Here is a 23,855-nt window from a genome sequence, read left to right as displayed (position 1 = left end):
TTTTTTGAACACACCCCTTTCAACTAATTGCCCAATTGCACAGCCTTAAGAGCGTGCATATCATGAATGCTGGGTCTTGTTTGCTTTCTGAGAATCTACTGCACCTACTGGTAACTTGTTTGCCATGTAGCAATAAAAAAAATACTAAAAACCTGGATTATTCTGGTTAGTCACATTGTACTGCTATTATTTTGAACAATACTGTATCTCACAACTCCAGAAACAGTGTGTGATGCTGAGCTGTTGTGTTGCAGAGGCAAAAGCTGACCGCTGTAGTAATACATATGACCTCCTGCAGCTGTACACCCACAGCAGACAGACAGACCGACAATAACAGCACCATCTGGAGTCCTAATCCGCCTGGCACCGCCTATCCTGGTGATTATGTATATGGTCCTCAAAGTCATTAGGCTTACTGGATTGGAAAAAAAGATACCTGAGATCCACTGCACTACACAGGGCAACTGCATCAGAAAAGACGGTATTTTTCAGACAGCATAAATCTTAAATCAGTCTACCTTCTACATCATTTTCCTGCACACCGATTCACTGGGCTTGTTAACTCGCAAGTTGCACTTTAAAGTTTTCAGTAGGATATTCACTGAGGGCCTCGACACAGCACAATCTCAAACAACCACTGCTGAAGTTAAAGCTTAGTCTATTCCACATTTATTATCCTGTAAGGTTCCTTTGAGTGGCAAGTCATTAACAGCATCAAAATGATGCTCTCTAAACACCTACACGGTTGGTCTGTAGATGATTGTTAATGTTGTATATGTGAATAAAAATCTTAAATTTGTGGCTCATTTTCAGTCTGAAATATTCAACTCAAATTTCTTGCAAAATCTTTCATCTTACTCTGTAGTGATTTCTAATGAAACAAAATAAAATATCACTGACAAAAATTAAATATAAATCTATAAAGAAGTCACAACAAGCTGTTAAGACTTCTGCTGATTCTAGTAAGCCACACGAATTAAGTCTGTAAAGCAGCAATGTGTCGTTGTTTTATCAGGCTTTAAGGTACTCAACCACCCAGCTGTGTGTGTGCAGGGATGATCAGGTTCAGTATTAGGACAGAGGCCTGCAGCAGCTTGACATATGCACCATATGGGTGGACTGAAGGAAAGTGGAGCAGTGTTACCCTCCAGAGGAAAACACATAAATACATTTCTATTTATGTTCAATATAGTGGACAAATAGGCAAAGTTTGTTAGTGTTGTTAGAAGAGCATGGTGTACATGGAGGAGAATTTAGCCTCAGGTGACAGAGTCATTCATTAGCACCTCACATACAGTAACTCCACCAAGAGAGTTCATAAGGGGCTGAGCAAAGGAGGCAGAAAGACAGTGGTGTCAAATCCAGACACACAGAAGGTGAACTCACTAGTAAACAATGATGCCATCACATCTTCACTTCTCCTCCCTGCCCAGCCCCCCTTTTCCCAAGTAGCTGATTTCATCATCACAAAGCCACTCTCTCTCTCTAATCTCCCTGGATCCGCCTGCACTGTCAAAGAATCGCAAAGTCATTTTAAAGTTTAAAAACCTGGGACATTGAGATAGAAAAAACAGGGTGTACTACTGTTAAAACTGTTGCTACAGTACAAACAGCTATGCATTTTCTGGGAGATTCTGCACTGAGTTGCTTTTGTCTGTAATTTTAACATACATCATATTCTTTGTAACAGTTGGCAGACTGATTTCATTAGGTGGGCATGTAGTAGCTTGCAGTTATATAATGCTTAAATCTCTAAGCCTCTCTTTGGAATAGCCACTAAATACCATCAAAGCATCGAAACCAAATATATTCAAATAGTTTCTGCATAATCTGTTAAACCAGAACCTCTCATCACTATTAATAGTGATGCAAAGTGTTACATGGCTTTCACGTCACAACCCACACATGCAAGAGTCAGTACAGTAGTCAAACAGTCCAGCAGAGGAAAAAACTCCCACTCACCAACACACCTCACTTACCCAGGAGACATTTTTATTCTTGGTTTGTTTGATCATGGCAACGTGAGCAGGCTGGCAATGACGTGAGAGGGGCCCCCTCCTCAGCAGATTTCAGCCCAGGATCAGGGGTGATGGCTGGGGGCACGTCACGCTCAGCTATAGGTCATCATCTGCCCTGCAAACCTGCAAGCCCCAAAAGCCTGCTCTGACTAAATCCAGCATCTGTCAGTAGGATCAGCCCACCACTCCACGCAGAGAAGGACGATAAAGTTTCAGGCTCCTTCACAAAGCAAGATCACAAAACAAATGCCCAGGAAACTCTGACTCTCTTACTCCTGACAGCGCACAGTGACCTGCTGGACTGATTATATATTCACACTGAGTATGAATATGAAACATCCCAGCAGGTTTAACCCCGCCCTTCTGAGCCACAGCGCACACCCAATTGCAGAGCAGATCTCTGTGTCCAGCTTCCGAGGGTGAGCTTTTAGAAACATTAGGATGAATATACTGAGTCTCCGGAGGAGAAGACAGGACTCTCAAATGACTGGCAGGTCATTAACTTGCCAGTCACAGTCAGGGAACATCAGAGAAAAAAACTAGGTGGCTACCCCATTCACTCCCCTCCCCTCCCCTCTGTTTTTGTTTTTTCTCATCCCTCTCCACCTTACCTAACCTGCACTCTTGCCTCTCTCCATCTCTCCGGGGTATGTCTTCTTGCCTGGCTGGTATCTGTTGTCATGGCACTGCTTTGCTAAAAGATGAGTACCATGACAGACAAAACAGACAGACAGTGAACATAGGGCTGTCTCTGCGTTTCTCTTTATAGTCAGAAGGGTCAGTGCTCTCTAAGCCAGAAATAAATCTACTCTCTCTGGCAACAATTCAGCTGCTAAATGTTAACCTTCTCTCCTCTTACTCAACCTCTGCAGCATCTGTGGAACTGAGCCACAAAGCAGCTACAGATCTCTGGATCATCAGCAGGAGAAAAGACCACTGACTGTATATAAACAACCAGGACAATATTTAAAACTCATTAAACATAATGTACAAGATTTTAGACTCACTTTTTTGAAGTTATTATTATTCAGAATCTCATATTATACCTTTAATTTTAAAATGTTTAACTCTGCTCTGTGTATTATCTTGGTTTTGTCTTTGTATTAAGCAGGTATGCTACATAAGGTTATTTACTTCCAGTGGCCAATAATTAGGCTAATATTTACAGTAGTCAATCATTTCAAACATGTAAATGTTCAAATTATTTTAATAGGGTTGCAATCAATTGTTATATTTTTATGATAAATTAATCTGCTAATTATTTCCACAATGTCTTCAAATTGTTTTGTCTGTGAAACAAAGAAAAATGCAACATGAGAATGATAGATAACATAAGTTAGACTTATTAAAATAGCTGCTGACAAATTTTCCATTCAATCCACTAATTGGTTCAGCTCTAAATTTTATCCCTTCACAAAATGATCTCTGAGCCTCATGTTCGTATTTGTAGTTGCGATCTTTATTTTGTTTTCATTTGATTACCAGCTCATTTCAATCACTAATGACAACCACAACCTAATCTGGGGGTCCAAGTTTAAACAAGACTTAATGGAGCTCCTAAGCCATCTAATTAACTGGATCTAGTATCTACATGGACTTGCAGGCCTCCTCTGGTGCACAAGGTTTTCTGCATCTCACCACTGTTAACTGGCCTCAAAGAACATCTGCTCCTGTTTTAAGTGATGCTCACTTTGGCCTAGATGCCCTGGATGTTTTTGGTGTCAGAACAATGGGCTAGAGCTGAGCAGCTCCTTCGTCTCTCCAATAGCAAAATGATCTTCTGTAGGAGCAGTGTGCACAATATACCATATAAAAGACACAGTGGAAAATAAACATAAGGAACAAGATGAGCCGAAGTATGTATGAGGAGTCATCAAACTGAACTAAAGTCAGCCTTAGACTAAAACTCATTTGTCATATGCAACAAATTAATACCACAGTGCCACCAACAGCAGTGGACACTACAGGCATATTTATTTTTAAAGCCATGCTTTTTAGTATAAATGGTAAATGGGTTGATTTAAATAGCACTCTTCTACCTTAATGTTGCAGATATTGAACAATATGACAGGTCAGAGACAAGCAGTAAATGAGGGAAGACAGAGAGAGAGAGAGGAGTATGACATATGGCCTTTTGCTAGAATCAACTCGGGCATTTTCATATAGACAAACCAGAAGAAAGACAGTCTGTCGTGATACAGTGGGTACGGAAAGTATTCAAACTCCCTTAAATTTTTCACTTTTTGTTATATTGCAGCCATATGCTAAAATCATTTAAGTTCATTTTTTTCCTCATTAATGTACACACAGCACCCCATATTGACAGAAAAACACAGAATTTGACATTTTTGCAGATTTATTAAAAAAGAAAAACTGAAATATCACATGGTCATAAGTATTCAGACCCTTTGCTCAGTATTTAGTAGAAGCACCCTTTTGAGCTAATACAGCCATGAGTCTTTTTGGGAATGATGCAACAAGTTTTTCACACCTGCATTTGGGGATACTCTGCCATTCCTCCTTGCAGATCCTCTCCAGTGCTGTCAGGTTGGATGGTAAACGTTGGTCGTCATGTTTAACATGTCATTTTGCTTCAGTGGCATTTTGGTCTGTTTCACCCAGATAGATGAGTCGGTGTGAAAATGTGGGAAAGATGGTCAAAAATGTGATTTAATGTGCTTCTCTTAAAAGCAGTTGTAGGTTTGGTGGTTGAATAAAAATGGGAAGGAGAAAGCTGTGTGACCACACAAAGCAGTTTTGAGTTTTGAGATTCAGTAAATTTGCCACTTCCCCTTTTTTTAACTGTCTTCTTTTTTATGTGGTGTCAAATCTGTGAAAAAGAAAACATTTGTTTGTACATGACCCGGTTGTACTTTTCCTCAGATGCCTGGTAATATCTAACATCTTCAGAATGAATCTAAATGGTAAATCATAATAATGTGGTTTATGATGACATATGAGTGCACTTTTCAAAGTACTCTACATCAGGATATTTCATTCTGACTGACAAGATGTACTTAACATGTACTTACCAAACAAACAAAAACACTATCTTTATAATAATGACCCTCATCAGTCAAATTAAATATTCTTCATATTTTATATTAGAAAACCAGACAGGAAAATGTTGTTTTTACTGCGCCAACCAAACCAGTGCTTTCAGATGAAGACTTTTAAAGTGTAGGTGAAAACTAAAAATCGACAGTATGAATCTTTCATCACAGGAACTCACAGGAATTGCACATTAAATAGTTTATTATTGAAAGAAAAGTGGATGAATAAATCAATTATAAAACAAACACAAGTGAGAATACATGGAGGACTGCAGACTTAATCTAAACGATATCCGGGACTCACCGCTCAGCAGGGAGGGATTTCATTCATGAAGTGCTGGAGGAAGAAATGGGAGGATGTCTGACCTTCGCTCCCATACTTATGTCTGTGACAGGAGGTTTTTACTTATGACCATGTGATATTTCAGTTTTTATTTTTTAATAAATCTGCAAAAATGTCACAAATTCTGTGTTTTTCTGTCAATATGGGGTGCTGTGTGTACATTAATGAGGAAAAAAATGAACTTAAATGATTTTAGCATATGGCTGCAATAAAAATTTAAGGGGGGTCTGAATACTTTCCATACCCACTGTATATGATCCATTGTGACATGACATTACATAATGGAATACCCTCATCAGTCACCTACCATATCCTGCCGTGTATTTTGTTGGGTGTGAGCCACATCTTTCCTTCATGACTTCACCATTTCCAGACCTGTGAGAGTTTTAAAATTCAAGACTGCTGCAGCACAATTGTAACAGAATCAGGATCAGTGCACAGTCTCACTGACATCAGTGTTTCCAGGCTGAAGTGTAGCTATAGGCCTCCACAGATACGTAGGTATTACTCTTTCCAGTCCCAGTGAATAAAAACAGCAAAAATCCACTTAATTCTGAGACATTCCTAAGGGCCTCCCTGGGCAATTACAAACTACTCAGTTTCTGAGCATTTCCATAATCTCTGAAAATGTGAAAAATTGCACAGCTGTGGCTGAGGTACCCCTGCTCCTCCTGTCTGCTCTGCCCTAACCCAACACTCATCACTCAACCCAAAGCCTGGAAAACTACCAGGTTACACTTTTGTCACGGGAGATAAGCTCACCACTGGCAGACAAGGCCCAGTATGTTCTGGGAACAATTACAGTATTCTGTGTAATGCTCCAATATTTGCCATTTCGTGTTCATCAAATGGTAACTTTAGCACCACCAGCAGGTTAAAGGTTTCACTTATCTACTGAAATGACTGGAACAAAATATTGACAACTACTGATAACACTGAGTCTTTCATTAGCTCTCTGCTGACTCTCTGTTGTGTTAACATAGTTCACAGATGCTCCTGCTACTGCATCACAGCACACAGGAAAGCCGAAAAAACAAAAGGGAGAACGGAGTAGGGCCTGCTGGCTTCAATTAGCTGAGTTTCCGTGAGGAGTGTCTGGGACCAGCTACTTAGTCTGTCAGACAAAGTCCCATCCGGCCGGTCTCCATGCTCCACATTCCATCCAGAGTGCAATTGTATGCCACCCCATTTCAGACGTAAAACAGCACATCGGTGCTCCATATTGAAAACATGTGAGGAGTGTCACAGAAAGTGTGTCACGGCAGCGGGAGTCCTCTCAAGGTCAGCACTGACGGTAGACATTATTTTAACCTTAGAAATATGCTATCTAACCATATAGGTACTCTAGATGACATAGCTCTGGCCTCCAGTACTGCTGTGAGGAACCTTAGCATCCCAACAAAACACTTCCAAGTGTAGGTTTGCTTGTGGTTCCTAGAGTCCACAGAAGTAGAATGGGAGGCAGAGCCTTTAGCTATGCAGGTCCTCTCCTGCGGAACCAGTTCCCAGTCTCAGTTTGGGAGGCAGACACCCTCTCTACCTTTAAGAATAGACTTAAGACTTTCCTTTTTGATAATGCTTATAGTTAGGGCTGGATCAGGTGACCCTCAGCCTTCCCTTAGTTATGCTGCTAGGTATCTAGACCTTACTTTGTAGAGTGTCCCGAGATGACATTTGTTGTGATTTGGCCCTATACAAATAAACATGAAATTGAAATTGAATGGAATTAACTGTACTCAATTTCAACATGCTTACTTTGAATGTGGTCATTAAAGACAAACATGTTGCTAGTGTTACTCCATCTCACTGAATGGTTTGTTTTCATGCAAACATCTTACATGTGGGGCTTAGGTGGTCCGGTGTAGACTACCAACAGCTGGTCCTTCACTAATCCACTCATCACTTAAATTAAAGCAAACTCAGTTGTGCAGTAAATGTTGATCCAGCCTAATGCAGCGCAGCGCATGTCGCACAAAGCCAGACTGTGCAAAATCATTACAGTTGTTTGCACAGGGCCACTAGCATTTTTCCTTCCCTACAATATCTGGGATAAAGTTTTGTCCCAGTTCAGAAGCTGGATCTTTTTAAGGCCACATTACTAGAGAGAATACATCATTAATGGGCCCACAAGTTCTGGTCATTTAAAAGGCTTTGCCAAAAAAAATCAGCTTTCTTTTGGCTCCGTTTAGAGGACACAACTGGTGTATTACTTGCGGGCCTCAGTATGACATAATAGATAACATAACCATCCGTGTTTTAACAGGTGATTCTAGTTAACTCGTAATGATCATGTTGTTTTTAGCTGATGACTGTGGCCTGCTGTTCATACTGTAGTTCACTGGCAAATGTGTGTATTAGACCTGAAAACACCACCTTTTAGAATGCTAAAACATTTTTTCCAAATTAGTTGGATCAGGATCATATGTGAAAGACTTCAGGTCTGTTAATAATTGCCAGAGTATTTCAGCATCAACCAGGTTGAAACTGTACAGTGTGGCCGTACCTTGTGTGCGAAATGTGTCCCTTATGTGTTGTTGAGAAATATTAGACCTAATGTGGGCTGTCCTTTTCTGAAGTAGTCAGCAAATTCCTCACATTTGGTGATCTCATTTACAAGGTTATCAACTGTTTAAAAGCACTCTGGGCTTGCTCATATTTATGAGATTGGAAAAATTAAGGTGTCCAGTCCGAATTCCTAACAAAACTTCTTTATGCACATGCAGCCTAGTTCTGCACTAGCTACATTGTGCAATCTGATGGTTTCTCGTGACATGATCACGTTTCCATACAATATTCCTGTTTTTCAGTTTTTAGAATCTTTACTGGAGCAGCAGTTCACAAACTATGCACAGGGTTGACTACAAATCTAACAAAAAAAATTTATAATACCAAGTCATGTCACATACCATTAGGATGCCCTCACACAAGTGAACATACAGACATTCTGTATACTGGTATATGACTGTTTTAATCAACCTAAGGTTAGTGTGGCTCACTGAGCTCAGAACACTTTGTCCAAATGAGCTGTCAACCGAGCATGTGGCTGCAGTGTGAACTCACAATATCTGAAAATACTACAACACTGTGTCCAAACCCTAGAATAAAGATGAAACAAAAGATTTATTGTAGCTGGAGGCATCCACGGGGAGAGCAGAGCTCTGCAGAGAATGGTCAGGCCAGTTCAAGTAAAATATTTCAGTGTAACCCTGCAGCATTTGGGACCGGTTCAGGATAGAGAGCTACAGTAGCAGGGAATAGTGATCAGCACTGAGGGAAAAAGCTGGCAGGCATCCACTGACTATTCACCGCATACATGTAGGCAAACATCTGCAGAAATCATCTATGAATTCACTCAGTCTATCCAATCATGAAATAATCATAATAAATCACATTAGCTTAATCTCTCATACACATGCTCTCCTCTAACCCCCGTGTTAAATCAACAAACTCACATATGGAAGTTGTGCTCTCCGACGATGGCCCAGCCCACAGCACGGCATGAAGGGGACCAGGGCGGGGAGGAACAGACAGCCGTCTCACAGACTCCCTGTCAAGCAACAGCATCCGTTCAGCCTTGGTCCATACCTGCACACTCAGCCTGCAGGGGCGCAGGGCCCCAGAAGATGCAGAGGTGAAGATGAGGTCACAGGAGATCCAGAAAGGTGTGGAGAGTACTGACGTTTCCCCACTGGGTTCCTGCTTCAGTGCAAACAATCCCTCCAGACTCAGAAACTCTTAGAATTCAGAAAGCCAAAGTCTGATAATCCCCATCCTCAGCTCATCTTTTACCCATCTTCAGGCAACAATGTCCACCAGCTGACAGCGAGATACACGACTGATCTGGCTGTTTACTCCCCCTTAAAATGTGTAACGACTCCGACAGATCCTCTGGGCTGCCAAATCCTCTGCAGTGCTGCTGTGCTGTGGCAGACACAGTTTAAGGCTGGCACACTAGTTCAGCTGCTAGTGGATTTAGATGCACTCATCATCACACACAACTTTCTTCTCAGCATGCAGAGGAGGTGGAGTTCTGAGTGTCCTTTACTGACTGCTGTCCCTTGCTTTCTAATGTCAGGCACCGCCCCTATACTCCCTACTTTGTCTCTCTCCAGGATTTAGTCTGCTTGACACACATATTCTGGTTTAATTCTTGACTTTGTGCCTTCCTCCAAATTTTTGACTGCTTCTTCATCTTTCCCCCTTTATTCCTTATTTTGTCGTGATTCACTCATTTTCCTGGACTACCCTTCATACTCTGGCAGTGAGTGATTAGGACAGAGGCTGAGATCGCTACTGGTTGCTGAAGAGACAACACTGTGCTTCATGTTAACAGCAAGAGTATGTGTGTGTCTCATGCAGAGAGTAGAGCAGCATCACAACTCCTCCTGTGGTGCAGGGAGAAGATGTTCACACAGTTCAGTGATGCCAGAGTGCTGAGTGTGAATGCAGGGCTGGCATGATTGTTTCTCTCCTCCTTCCCGTCACACACTTCCTCTCCACTCTTGACCTTACCCACTGTGTTCAGGTGATTGGGTCCAGACTGACACACAGCCTCACTACTGCATTGTGACTGCTGTGTCAGCCAGAAATGCACATATTCTCTCCATGTCTCAGCATTCAGTGAAGGGTACACTAAAGGTGGGGAGTTACAGAGGTCATATTTATGTACAAAGCATGACTGTATTTTTTGCATCTCTTCTGCCAACAAGGGCAGTTAATCAGTGAAATTCAATAATTTAACAAAGCCCTATGGCTTTGAAATAGCTTTCTTGCAACACTTGAACATTAAGACTGTTTTTAGATGACTCCTTTTATCCATATTAACAACAAACATCTGTTACAATTAATGGTTAGTTATGCTCCTCTGTCTACCCTCTTGCCTGTCCGCCCCTCCACAACCAACTTACCCCACAAAATAATGAAAAATAAATGCATAACCCCCCAAAACATATAACTTTAAAAAATATAAACGAATAAATAAAACATCAAATGTAAAAAACCTTGGAAGCTCATAACAGGAGCAGAAAACATTGACCTTCTGCCCGAGGGGGGTAGTACATCAACATAAATGTCACGTTAATTGAGCCTTTGCTGTAACACAGCAGGGTGAGCTGAGTGTGGAGGTTGAGAAACCTGGACTGAGGTCATTGTAAATGCAAGACAGGCTCTGCTGAAGTGCCTTTATGCAAAACCTTTAGTTCACCTTTAGTGTGCTTTTTCTCATTTTGTGCTTGCTTGTTTAATACGCCCTGTTTGGCTTTACTAAAGAATGTCAAATGTTGGAAGTTGGAGAGCCCTAAAAAAATTTTATGTTACACCAGGTAACAATATTGTCTGCATAATAGATATAAATGTCTGCATTCATTTGTTTTGCCACTAGTTGGCAGCCTGGTGCCACTGTGATGCTGACTGAACTGTACTAGTGTTTCACAGCTGCCTTTCTTTTTTGCACATTTTCAAACAATTGCAGTCTTTAACCCAAGGCATCATTGCTGCATTATGATGCTAGCAACTACATGTGGCTCTCCAGAAATATCTACTGCTGGAAAACTATGACATATGATCCTTCGAAACGAAGGCCTGCAGGGTTAATGTTGTACCTTTCTGAGATTTCCCAGCAAGAGCTACTCCATACCATTACAAAACTGTATGTCACTGGTAAATGTTACAGACAAATTCTGCCAGATCTGATAGCTACCAGAGCTAGTTCTGATTGTCACCCCATTAAGTTGAGAAAAATAATCTAGATGATGATGAAAAGGAAAAATGCTAGCAATCAGTGAGTGAGTGAAAAAGGGTTTCCTGCTCTCACCACATCCTCCCAGACAGCCTTTTCTCACCAGAACCTTTCCTCTCATCTAAAATCTGCATTAATGACAGACACGGAGGGACCAAAGGAAAAGCCGCCGCAGTGAGATTCTGTTATATAGAGATAGAGGTGAAAGAAACAGGAGGTGGGTCATAAGGAAGGGAAGTGGAAAGTCTGATACAAGCATTTGCAGTACCAGAATGATCGAGAGAAGCAGCAGGAGGTTAATTATGATATACTGTTCTGTGATTTATGCAAATCACAGTTTGAACTACTATATGTCAAGTCCTCACTGCTACTATATTGTTTCAAGTACAGCAGAAGTCTCATTCAAGTTATCCTCCCCTGAGCACCTTAAATCCTTCACCTTAAGGATTGTCAATCTTAAAAAAAAACTAGAGTGCCAAATGTGTACTGATGAAAACGATCCCGAACAATTATACTATTTACAACCATTTGAGTTTTCTAAAAACTACAGAGCCCAGCTGGTTTATAACAAATGAAAGATTATATTCACAACCAAGTCAAATCTTGGTTGGTCTTCAGTAGAAATGAATGGAATTGGAAAGTGTCACAGACAGGGCTGGAAAGTATTAAGACAGACCAACACATCGTCGGTTTTTGTCTTTTCATGAGATTTGTTGACAAAAATATAAGTAGAATTATTAAAAGTGTCAAAAGTTGCTTCAAATGAATACTGTGTTGTCCATTGCAAATATGACTTCAAGGTTTGGTGCCTGAGATGAGGTCTAATGTCTGTACAAGAACCAGAGGGCAGGCCAAGGAGCAGCTAAGCAGACAGCCTAAAACCAAGGTAAAAGGTGATCAGACATTTTTCATTTAAGATCCCCTTTTGGAATAGCCTGACAGAAGAAATTAGGCATGAACATTAAATCTTTAATTCACTACTTAAGACTTACTTTTAGGCAATCTTTCAACTCGTGTTTAATCCTGTTTGTTCTAAGCTCCAAGTTTGTCATTCTGTAGAACACTTTGTTAACTCTGTTTTTAGACAAGTGCTATATAAAGAAAGTTTATTATTATTCAGGGTCACAAGGAGCTGGATCATTGCCCAGGATGCATTAGAAAGAAGCACAGTGCCAGTCTACAGATGAACAGCCACCCATATTTGCACCTATGGGGAGTTCTCAGTTTCCAGTGTATCAAGAAAGCATAACACTGTGTTTGGTGAGTTTCAGCCCAAAAACAAAACAAAACGCTGACTGTGCACACTACCTGCATTTCCACCAGAGGAACCAATTTAGTTCAGAGGCATAGTTCTTAATAGTACCTAGGTGGGGGGTAGTACTGAAGGTCCAATAACTAATAGGGCACAGCCTTCTTCAGTGCTGAATGTCACTGACCGGTTAAATACGTGGCTCTACAGCACGCCAATGTGAAAAATTATTTGGGCACACTGATGCATCTGACTCCAAGTTCCTTTGGTTCTCAGTTTGTAAGGAGCATTTTATCAGTAGGCCTACACAAAAAGACGAGTGAGTGGCACGGAGAATACTGTTTCTCCTGGTGTTTGACCCAAGGGTGGAGCTCAGGTCCTCCCCACAATGAATGCACCAGACAAGACAGAAGAACATTTAATCGGCTGAAGTGAAACAGTATGTTCAAAAAAATCTCAGTGAATAAAATAAATAAATAAAAAAATACACCTGTCAAAGGAGCATAAACTTGCAGAAAAGTGAAATTTCAGCTTTGCCTGCAGTCTGTCCTTAACCACAGTGAGCATTTAATATGCGGTATTCTAAAACACTGCTGTCAAGGACATGCTTTAACGTCAGTTAGGCTACTCTGTTAAATCCTCCCTGGATTTCGGCCCTTCTGGGGAAATGCAAATCACAATTTGCTTGAGGGGCTTTTACCCCAGGGATAGAGCTTGAACTTTAGTTCCTGGGAATAAAAAGTACCAGGGACTTTCTGGTGGAAATGCACCTTACCTGGCTGTTGGCGGTCACTTCATGTTTAGAGTACAAATAAGAGAATCACTAACACAGTTTCCTAAAACACCAAATAATTCCTTTGATAGTTTTGAAAACTAAACTTACTGTAAATACATCTCATTAGGGGTTGTCTCCCAAAATGTTGTACTATTCCTTTAACTAAGCATGAGGTGGACAAACACACCTGTCCACTGTCATATGCTGAAAAATGTTTTTCAGCCTAATGAGAAATGTAAAAAAACTGTAAAAAAAAAAAATAAAAAAAAAAAAAAAAAATCATGCAGGTTCCTCAAACAATGAAGTATATCATTATCATGTACTATTTATAAGCAGTCATGCTGCACCAAACAGTACACATTGATGTGCCACGAGTGAGACCATTTCTGTGTGTACAGTTCAAATCTAGACTACCCCGACATAAATAAATATAAAACACGCACCTAAAGCTGTTTGCTAACAAATATCTGACAGTTATGCCCTTCTTCCTCCTCAAAGGAGAGCTCAGCTCCACTTAAATGGTGACCTTGCTACTCCCACGGCTAAGCAGCACGAACGTCTACCCTTCCCAGCCTCCTCCACATTCCCCTAGGCATCAGGTCATGACCACAGGGAACATCCCTCATCGTTTTGCACTCAACCTACTCTCTGTCTGCCCTCTGCGCTCTCTTTCTACCGAAGCATGAGAAATTCTGTCTTTTAGGAGCCGTTTGTATGCAATTACTGGAAAGTCACATTTATGAAGCTCAGGGTCACAGTGGATCGATAGCACAATCGCCTCGGCTGGCCTGAGGCGATTGTGCTATAGGTACACCTACAGGAATGAAAGTACAGTGAGGCACAAAAGCAGGTGGTAGAGCAAAATAAAATATATAGAAGATCATTTAAAAATCCTGAACCCATGCAAACACTAACAGCAGCTTTGAATGTTGATGATAGTGAAATAAGAAATACTGAGAAAACATTAAAATCAAACGACTACTTGTTGAGCTAAGGATACGTGCATTTTCTCCTGGGATGGTGTGACTTTACCAGCTCAAATACTACACCCTGATTCTTTTGTGAAAAGTGAAAATAGGCACAGTATGATTAAGCACAAGGAAGTGGAAAATAAGGTCAGAATAAAACTGCTGTTATGATTACACAATTGAAAAAAATGTATTTACATTATTAGCCAAACAGAGGAGGAGAAGTTACTGGAAGCTCTGCTATTTGAGGGGCCCTCTTGTGGCAAATATCTAAAAGAAGATATTTCTGTTTGGCACGCGAGTGCCTCACTGACACTGAAATATTACTGCTACACCCTCCTCACATCCCTCTGCTTCTTACTTGAATTGGCTCTTATTTCTGAAGGTTGTTTCACATTGCACATACAGGCCTACACTCTCTCTCTCAGACTAATTGAGTTCGTCTGTGATGACTCAGGCTGGAGGGGAAATCCTCATTTGGGGACAGGACTGTGGGAATGGGCACGGGTTCCCAAGGGTAGCAGTAAAAATCAGGCAATTTCTCACTAAGTAGCTCCTGTTGTGCTCTAATACTAGTGATAGCAGCTTACTCTGAAATACTGCTGAAACGAAGCAGACAGCAGACCAAGAGGTGCCGGTTTGCTCTGATCTCCTCCAGCTTTCCGTTGTTCTGCCGCAGTCGTGCCAAACAAGAGGAGATGTGTGCCTCCTCCTAAAAAGGCAGAAACATGTAGGCAGGGGCGCGCATCCTTAACCAGGCCCATCCTGTCCCTTTGCAAGGGTCCGCTCAACAAAGACCAGACATGTTGAGTGTGTACCTTGCACGATCTGCTTTATAACAAGCCACTGTGTCACTGCACATTGAAATTGCAACTCGGAGAAGAGGCTTCCACTTAACATACTGTACCCAGCAGTGTTTACAGACAGCTTTCAGTGCAATGCACATCTCACCCCTGATGGATGATGATGACTGAGGCTGGGCCCTTATGCCAGACTGCATTTACTGTCATGTATTTACACACAGACACACACACACAAGTGTTACATTCCTAAATGATGGAACTGTAGCCAGGAAATGTAATTATTCTTCATTGTGTTCTTGTACGGTCGCAATATGATCAAATGCATCCTTCCTTGGACTTTGACAAAAACAACGCATGGGCCACAAACTGACACCATTTGCATTTTCAAGATTATATATATATATATATATCAGACAGCTGATAGTAAAGAGACAACCATGAATTGGGAAGGACATGTAACAATTGTCCATGGGGGAGTCCCATTGTTTACTAAAAGTGAACTGTCATCCTTACCTGGCGAACAAGGCTGTTTGTTGTGGTGTCAGAGGAGGTGCTGCCATCCGAACCTTTAAACTGACCTTTTCTTCTAGCGCCTTTGCTTTGAGACTTTAAAGCGCAGAAAAGAAAAGAGTGAAGTTATTAGGGGTTCACATCATTCCAGGCCTATATTAATATCATATTCACAAGAAGAAGTTTTTGGTGGCTGTAATTTTTCCTCACATTCATACAGCCGTCAAGAAACCACTACAAAATCCTTAGTCCCCCTTCTGAATGAAAATACATTCAAAGGTAAAGCCAAAGCTAATATGTGGCTTCAGCAGTCTGAGCAGGTCTGCAATGATTATTTTCATTTTGATTCATTTACTAAATTATTTACTTGATTGTTGGGGAAATAAAATGGTGAAAAGAGCTGTGCAAGAGTTCAGCCCTTGCTTTGTTGTACCAACAGTAAAACAAACAAAATATATAGGTTATTTTGACATACAACTGTAAAGGCAGCAAATCCTCATATTGAAAAAGCTGTAGATGGAAAATATTCGGCATTTTCATATAAAAAAAAAATACTCAAACTGTTTACAGCTGCAATGATTAGTCAATTGATAGATTAGAAAGTGATATTTTAAATCATTCAGGAAAAACTATTAATTGTGAGCAATTTTGAAGTATTTTTGTAACTCTGTGTTGTCATTTTGAGTCAATTTCTGGTAGTTTTATGTGTAGCCTTTTACCTAAGTTCTGCGGTAGGCTTGTTCAGTAATCCATACTTGCATGTGAGAATATTGTCAAAAACAGATTAGAAAAATATGGTGCTATTTAAGTAGAAATACAGCCCCAGGGTTAGTTCAATTAGTTAAGTAGAGAGTTCAGTGTTTTATGTGAAGTGGAATATTATGACAGGTGTCATAAAATGATGTTAATTATGTGGGAGCTCTCTAACATGCAAGTTGATATGATGAGGGGCTGGAAAAGTAATGCACTCAGCTCAAGTAGTCGCACAGCATGTGCTGCTCATAGCAACTGAAAAACATGAATCTATAGCAAATGTGCCTCTTATTCCAACCCCTTACCCGATATTAATTATACATATAAAAGAAACAGAGTGAGAGCTGTTCTGACAGTTTCTAAGGAACTGGTCAAGAAGGAACTGGATAAAGTCTAACTAACCTTCAAAAAACATATAGACTTAACACAAGAAAGATAACAGCCTATAATCCACTGTGATATTTTACCTGTAAAATATAAATAAGCACATTTATTTATAATAAAATACAATTTAAGTGTTTTGTCATGTAATCGTTTTCATGTTATGCTACTTCACATTTTAGAAGGAACTATTGTAGCCTACTTTTGCACCATTTCATTTATGTGACAGCTCTAAAATGTCACTTTGCAAATTGTACTTTTTTCAGAGCTGTTACTCAACAATAAAATATTTAAACTAACGCCAGCCAATAAACTATGTCACACTATATTTTAATAATTTTTAACCTAGGATATAGGCTAATTATTATTAGTTTTTGACATTTGTGTATTGTGCCATTACTACTTTTACACTTGTGTAAAAGCAGACGGCAATAGTCTAACTTCTTACTAGTCTAAAACGGGCGGTTTCACGTGGTCCTGAGAAATTTCACTTGCCACCAGGAAAAGTCAGGTCAAAACCTTTCTGACACTTGACCGAGTCTTACAACATTTGACTGTGGCTAAAACCTGGTAAAAATGTCGTCTTACCTCAGAGTAACATTCAAAGACAACTATGGTGACATTTCTAAAATTAAAATCGGGCGTGAGAAGTTCAAACCCCGAACCCACGAGCTCCAGTCCTCGGGGCTGACCACGTCATCAAATCATCAATTAGTTAGTGCCACCAATGGGCGACGTGGGCAGGTGAGTTACAGTTGACCTGCTGCTTGGCCCGCCAACTTTCAGCGCAGTAACAGGAAGTTCAATGCAAATGTCGGTGTCATTTAGACCAGATCAACTTACTTTTAACATCGAGTGTTCCAGTGAGTCCATGTGTTTGTCCAGAGGTGTTGCCGCTCCTGTTTTGGCGGTATTATTAACGACCATTACACTATCTGACAAAAAGAACTACTCAACAAAACCGGTCGGCTTGGACAGATGTCCCAGCTGTACTCTTGAAAACAGATAAAGCGCATTTTTACACATTTGCCGGTTCATCTTAACGAATTAAAGACTGATAGAAACGACGCGCAGCTGTACTGGCAGCGCCAATCTTCAAGTTTGAGACGGGAGCTTGTGCGGAAGAGGGTGGTGAAGCTGTTTTCCTCCAGTTCAGAGGACGATGTGGAGGATTTGATTTCTCGGATGTTATAGCCTTCAGCATCAGAGCCTCAGCCTCCTCATCAGTGCCCTCCTTCCCACACTGGCTGAGAGCTGTGCCATGCGCCCTCATCCAACACCAACACCTCTGCCTTATCATAGCAGAAAGAAGAGAATGAATAACAGCTTTAAAGCTTAAAACCTCCCTCAAAACAACGTGTAGTTATCAAATCTTAAACTGGACACATGGGTTAAAATCTGGACCACTTAATTTATCCATTTTAGCATTGTATGTGCCTTAATTGTTTCAAGAAAGTGGTTAACTGCAGTTTTATTCCATTATGTAACATTTTACAGCTATTTTTGTTTGTTTGTTTGTTTGTTTTGTTGCCAAAGCATAGCCTATACCCCTGAACCCAAATGAGTTTCAGTAACAATAATCTGTACTGGGTGAAAAGTACATTTAACACTGACTAACCTTAACACTGTAGCCTACAGGGTTTTTGAGGCCAGTACTAATAGCCTATTGATGTATGAGAGTTTTCTTTTCACAATACTTCACTTTAACATTTGCCACCAAGAAATGCCAAGAAAATCCATGTACAGTCTGATTCCCAGCAGAACCAAAGGTGACATTTTCAGACATCTAGTTTTGTCTGACCAACAGCCATCAACACAAGGATTGCTACTGATAATCATATAAAACAGAGAAGGGCAGCGAATCTTCACAGCTCTAGGTTTAAGTGAGACATTTGCTAAGACAATGTATTAGCTGTTTATATATTCAGGTGAGTCAGGTAAAGGACAAACACTGCATCTACTTAGTCATTCATTCTCTGTGTGACTTGAATTTTTACAGCAGTCCTGTACAGTCCTGCATGTGGCTGGTCCAGTCAAATGAGACCATTCAAGCGACACACTGCTAAAGAAGTGAAAGAAATAAGACTAATCTTTACTAGATATAGATCTGAAGTGTTGTTCATTATTGCCCTCTAGTGGTTTCATGTGCTTTTGTATTTTAAAGGCGAAATTCACTGATTTTATGTGTCATAAAATACTGAGCATGTTTTCCATCCATTATCTATAGGGCTTATCCTAACAAGTGTCATAGGGTGCTGGAATTATTTATACCTTGTGATTTACAGGTACATCAATATTATGATTTTATCTTATATTTGTCAGTATAAATAGAACAGTGTTTTCACAAGCCTAATATTTTAAGTGATTATTACAAAAGGAAATCATGTGTTTTTATAGGCATTTGTGAAATTTTTCTCATATTTTAGCTGAGTTTGAAGTAGTGACAGTTTCAAAAGTGGTAAACACAAACATGAAAATGAAAATTTCACTACTGTTAATTATAATGTAGTTTTGTGTGACAACAAAAGCAGGTGCAAAGGGTTATTTTCAGCCAGATTCTGTCAAATCAAGGGGAAAACACTTTTATATTTCCTGTTTTGTGTCTTTCTCTCTTAGCTTTTCCCACTGTTTCTGTGTGCTGTGCTGCCCTGATGACCCTGGAGATGAACTCTTGTTTTGACAGATCTCTGCTGAGCACCAGCATACCCCAGTTAAACAGTCTTTCCTTCCTCCATCCTGGACACAGTTGCCTTGAAAAAATGCACACATACCAAAAACCCCTCTTTGATGCAAAAGATCAGATTTACACACAAAACCTTCCTGTAAATTCCATAGGTGTTGGCATTTTCAGCATAACAAGAATTGCTAAAATAAGAGAAAATGCTATGGATTTCCGGCTATTGTGTGAACAATACACGGGAAGTCACAATGAATGGTGTCAGCTTTTTCTACTCTGATAGCAAATAATCCCGTGACACTGTCTATACAACTGCCTTTGCACTTTGATAGTAAGTTTAGAAAGATAATTGAACATACAGTAATCACAACACAAACTGTGCAATGAAACTAATCCCCAGCACAAACAAAGCAAGTGCTTGACATCTGTTTCCTCAGATTTAACAAAAATATGTTGATGCTGAGAACATTGGAATTTAATCACTGTAAACTGATTAAAGAGAGAGGATAGAATCCTCACCAACTCATCTTTTCATTATTGTAAATCCAGTTGTATGTACAAAAAAATGATCATAATCTGTTCTTCTTCCACCTCCTTCTGCAGGCCCACAGTAAAGAGTGTGTTTTTGCTGTGTGGGCAGATTGATGCACAGTTTTACAGCAATCATTAGTCATCCAGGTTGGTGGATGAGGAGAACAAGTGGCTCAGGTGGGTGGAAGTGCCCTGATATTGGATCACAGAGAGGTCTCAAAAACAAACAGCAATGCCTCTGAGATGAGAAGCAGAAAGAAAGCAGCATCTCTGAAAACAGGGCTTCAGAAATAAATGCATTTTAGAGCTAAGTCTAAAAGTCTAAGCCAATAAGCTTTTCCAGGTTGGTCTATTATAGGTCTGTAATTTCCTAATAATTTCTCTCCTAGGTTTCCTGGCAGGCACTAATGTAAATAATTTAATGCTGTACTTGTTAAGAATATATAAGTTTCCTTGAAATAAAAGGGTACATCGACTTTGAAAGGAGGCTAGCCGTCCTAATGCCAGGCACAGGTTGTGAGAGGCGGCGAGGTTGCTTAGAGCGCAAAGGTGATGGTGAGCACAACACACCCTTGTATGGAACAGAGGAAGCAAACAATACTGAGGGGGACTAATCAAAGTATGTGCTTGTCTGTGTGAAAGTGTATGTGTGTGTGAGTGAGTCTGTGTTTCAAGGGTAGAGCGGGGGCCACATGACCAAAACTGGGATTAGGACAGTGGCAAAAAATATATACAAACAAAATAAGTAATTTACAACACTTTATTTTGCTGGTGAGAAATGAGTTCGAAATCAAATAATTTGATTGTCTGAGGCAACAAGAGTATTTTATTGATTAACAGAAAGCACAGTTGTGTTGTTCATGCTCTCTAAGGTAAGGTAATAAGAGACATGTAGGGTCCAGATAGAGCTACCCATAATACCTAATGTACAAAAATAAATCATCATGTATAAAAAAAGATTCATACACTTATAACATATTTATAATCCAGTATTAAGACTATAACATCATCAAACAGTCAATTGTTGACCAAAGATGACTTGATTAAACGTCCCAGTTGCTCACGCTAACAGCTGCAAGTGTGAAGAATTGTGCACGGAAGATAATAATGAACTAGACGATGAAAATTTAAAACACTAAAAATCAGTAGATACTGTCTAAGTACACTTGAACAGACATATGCACGTGCATGTTTAGAATTTCAGTTGATGTTCAAAGAGTGCGAGGAGCAGAAGGCAGGCCCAGCCCATCAACAGGCCAAGGTTCTGCAGGAAAAACATGAGACATGGTCTGTCGGTCTTCACTCGACTCATCTCTGGAAGCTGAAAAGGAGAAAGAAAAGAGGAGTGAAAACAAAGCCCTCAGCAGTTTGACTAAAATACCTGGCAAGAAATGACAAGTAAAAAGACCAAAACCAATAATGTGTTAGTCTGACACTCAGATTTGTTCACCAGCCTCCAGTGAGGCTGCCTTACCATTTCTACCAGTGACAAGTAGAGGAAAATGCCAGCAGTGACAGCAAAGATCCACTGTTGAACTTCTGTCTCTGAGGAAACAAACAGGCCAATGTAGAGCCCCATGAAGGCTGTCAGAGCACTGAGGAAGTTCATTAGCACAGCGGTCCTCACTGAGAGTCCAGAGCTGAGCAACACTGCAAAGTCCCCTTTGAGACAAAAACCAGAAAAGATAAGTCAGTCAGTCATGAGTTTCCCAGTCTTAGCCAAAAATCAAACACTCACCCATCTCATGTGGGATCTCATGACACAGGATAGCTAGGGTGGTCGCCATGCCAGCCTCAGTTGAAGAGGAGAAGGCTGCCCCAACAACCAAGCCATCTGCAAAGTTATGAAGGCTGTCTCCCACGATTACCATTACAGCCAGCAGAGGAACCCCTTGTCCTGGGAATACAAAGAGAGTCTGTGCCGTTAAAGCTCATCCTCAGACTGTGCTAATTGCTCTGTCATGCCAGGCGACTAATTACAAGGTACATCACATTCATTTGTGTTGTGCAGCTCAAACTGAAGGAGCTTACTCTGATGTGAGGGGCCTCTTTTGGCTACGTGCTCAGGAGATATTTCTGTACACTCCAAGTCATCAACTGGTCCCTGCAGCATAAAGATAAGTATTTACAGCACAAAGTTTGGAGGTTTCTTAAGATCCAACATGAGCGTGAAGCATTAATGAAGCATACCCAGTGATTCAGGACTTTAAAAAATTAACTCAGCGAATTCATATTGTTCTACAGTTTATCAGCTCAGTGATTGTTTGTTAGGATGGGGGTGTGATTAGATTTGGGCCAATGTGCCCTCTAGCACCACAGTACTGTGGAGGAATAGTGTGGGAGTGAATGAAACATAATACCTTCAAAAACTGCCCAGTGCTACAGCACAGCGAACAAGACATTTAATCAGTGCATGGATTAGTCTCTACAAGAGCTGCATTGTTTTCAGTATGCAGTGGCTAGAAAAAGTTTAATCCTTGAAATTAATAACCTCTTTTAGCAGCAATAACCTCAAACAAGCATTTCCAGCTGAACTACACAATGTTCAGGAGGAATTTTGGGCCGTTCTTCTTTATAGAACAGCTTCAGCTCAGACATATTCTAAGGATGTCTGGAGTGAGCAACTGTCTTTAGGTCATTTTACAGAATCTCTGTCAGGTTAAGGTCTTGGATCTGACTGGGCCACTTTCTCTGTTTGAATTCATTCTGTAGTAGATTTTCAATATTTGGGATCTCGTTTGTTTGGGAGCTTCAACTGCTGGACAGCCACCCTGACATTATCCTGTAAGATGCCTTCATAAGCCTTGTAGTGTTCAGTTAATGGTGACAAGTGGTGTTTACATATATCTGGAACATGAAAGGTGGGGCCGATGAAGCGGTACTTGGTCTGTTAAGACTGGGATGGTACATCAGAATAAGAAGGTTGGGAACTGCTGAAGTAAAAACATAACATCTTGTATTAATTTTTGGTTCTTTTTCTTCCTGTTCTAAGCAGTTAATGAAGAGGACTGGTTTATAAAAAAATAAAGATAATAACAAGAATCAGGTTTTTCTGCCAAGAACACATTTAAAAACAAACTCACCAGCTGTATGGTGGAGATGGACTTGCCCCTCTGTGACTCACCATTGCGGCTGAGCTCTAAGGGAAGGTGACTGGAGTGACCCTACAGACAAAAGAAAATCAGCCACAGCCTTGCTCATAACAGACAGTCCCCTTTCCTGTAATTTTAACTGACAAAAGTTACAAAAATGAAATTCTCACATGGCCATAAGAAGGAACAAAAAAGAAGAACATTCTCTCAATAAGGAAAAAGCTATAGATCCCAGCGATCATCCCCACAATCTTCCACAGATACTCCTTTCCTTCAGGGTAATGCTCATCGTCATGACTGTGGGTGTCATCATGGAGGCCAAGGATCTTCGAAGGAGACAAAGAATTAAGACATTTACTCCACACATACTCCACATGTATATGGTCTGTTACTATGAATGGTGCAGTGGTCTTATACAAACCCGATTCCAAAAAAGTTGGGACACTGTACAAAATGTGAATAAAAAAATAATGCAATGATGTGGAAGGTTGAAATTCCAGTATTTTATTCAGAATAGAATATAGATAACATATCAAATGTTGAACGTGAGATATTTTGAAATGTCATGCCAAATATTGGCTCATCTTGAATTTCATGGGAGCTACACATTCCTAAAATGTTGGGACAGGTAGCAATAAGAGGCCGGAAAAGTTAAATGTACATATAAGGAACAGCTGGAGGACCAATTTGCATCTTATCAGGTCACTTGGCAACATGATTGGGTATAAAAAGAGCCTCTCAGAGTGGCAGTGTCTCTCAGACGTCAAGATGGGCAGAGGATCACCAATTCCACCAATGCTGCGGCGAAAAATAGTGCAGCAATATCAGAAAGGAGTTTCTCAGAGAAGAATTGCAAAGAGTGTGAAGTTATCATCATCTACAGTGCAAATATCATCCAAAGATTCAGAGAATCTGGAACAATCTCTGTGCGTAAGGGTCAAGGCCGGAAAACCATACTGGATGCC

General features: G+C 40.4%; 2 protein-coding genes across 5 annotated transcripts in view; both read right to left on the bottom strand.

Annotated features, from left to right (window-relative positions):
* Positions 1-17,872, bottom strand: part of cacnb2a (calcium channel, voltage-dependent, beta 2a) — a 50,184-nt gene extending 32,312 nt beyond the window's left edge. For 2 of the 3 annotated variants that reach the window (XM_020586414.1, XM_020586416.1), the window contains exons 1-2: positions 17,434-17,872; positions 15,460-15,552 (exon numbers count right to left, since the gene is read on the bottom strand). In XM_020586414.1, coding sequence (XP_020442070.1) covers positions 15,460-15,552; positions 17,434-17,517 — 177 coding nt within the window. In that variant the 5' untranslated portion in view covers positions 17,518-17,872. Of the gene's footprint in view, positions 1-8,866; positions 9,444-15,459; positions 15,553-17,433 lie in introns of those variants that run through there. The other variant, XM_020586417.1, reaches the window with a different exon arrangement.
* Positions 17,873-20,564: 2,692 nt separating this feature from the next.
* LOC109951772 (zinc transporter ZIP12) overlaps positions 20,565-23,855 on the bottom strand; it is an 11,594-nt gene continuing 8,303 nt past the window's right edge. For both annotated transcript variants that reach the window (XM_020586449.1, XM_020586450.1), the window contains exons 8-13: positions 23,061-23,216; positions 22,882-22,962; positions 21,830-21,902; positions 21,537-21,695; positions 21,273-21,460; positions 20,565-21,119 (exon numbers count right to left, since the gene is read on the bottom strand). In XM_020586449.1, the coding sequence (XP_020442105.1) occupies positions 20,991-21,119; positions 21,273-21,460; positions 21,537-21,695; positions 21,830-21,902; positions 22,882-22,962; positions 23,061-23,216 (786 nt within the window). In that variant the 3' untranslated portion in view covers positions 20,565-20,990. The remainder of the gene's footprint in view (positions 21,120-21,272; positions 21,461-21,536; positions 21,696-21,829; positions 21,903-22,881; positions 22,963-23,060; positions 23,217-23,855) is intronic.

This window comes from Monopterus albus, unplaced genomic scaffold, assembly GCF_001952655.1.
Source record: "Monopterus albus unplaced genomic scaffold, M_albus_1.0 scaffold405.1, whole genome shotgun sequence".
Lineage (NCBI taxonomy): Eukaryota > Metazoa > Chordata > Actinopteri > Synbranchiformes > Synbranchidae > Monopterus > Monopterus albus.
Note: the sequence above shows the minus strand (reverse complement) of the source record. Positions and strands in the feature narration are given on the sequence as shown.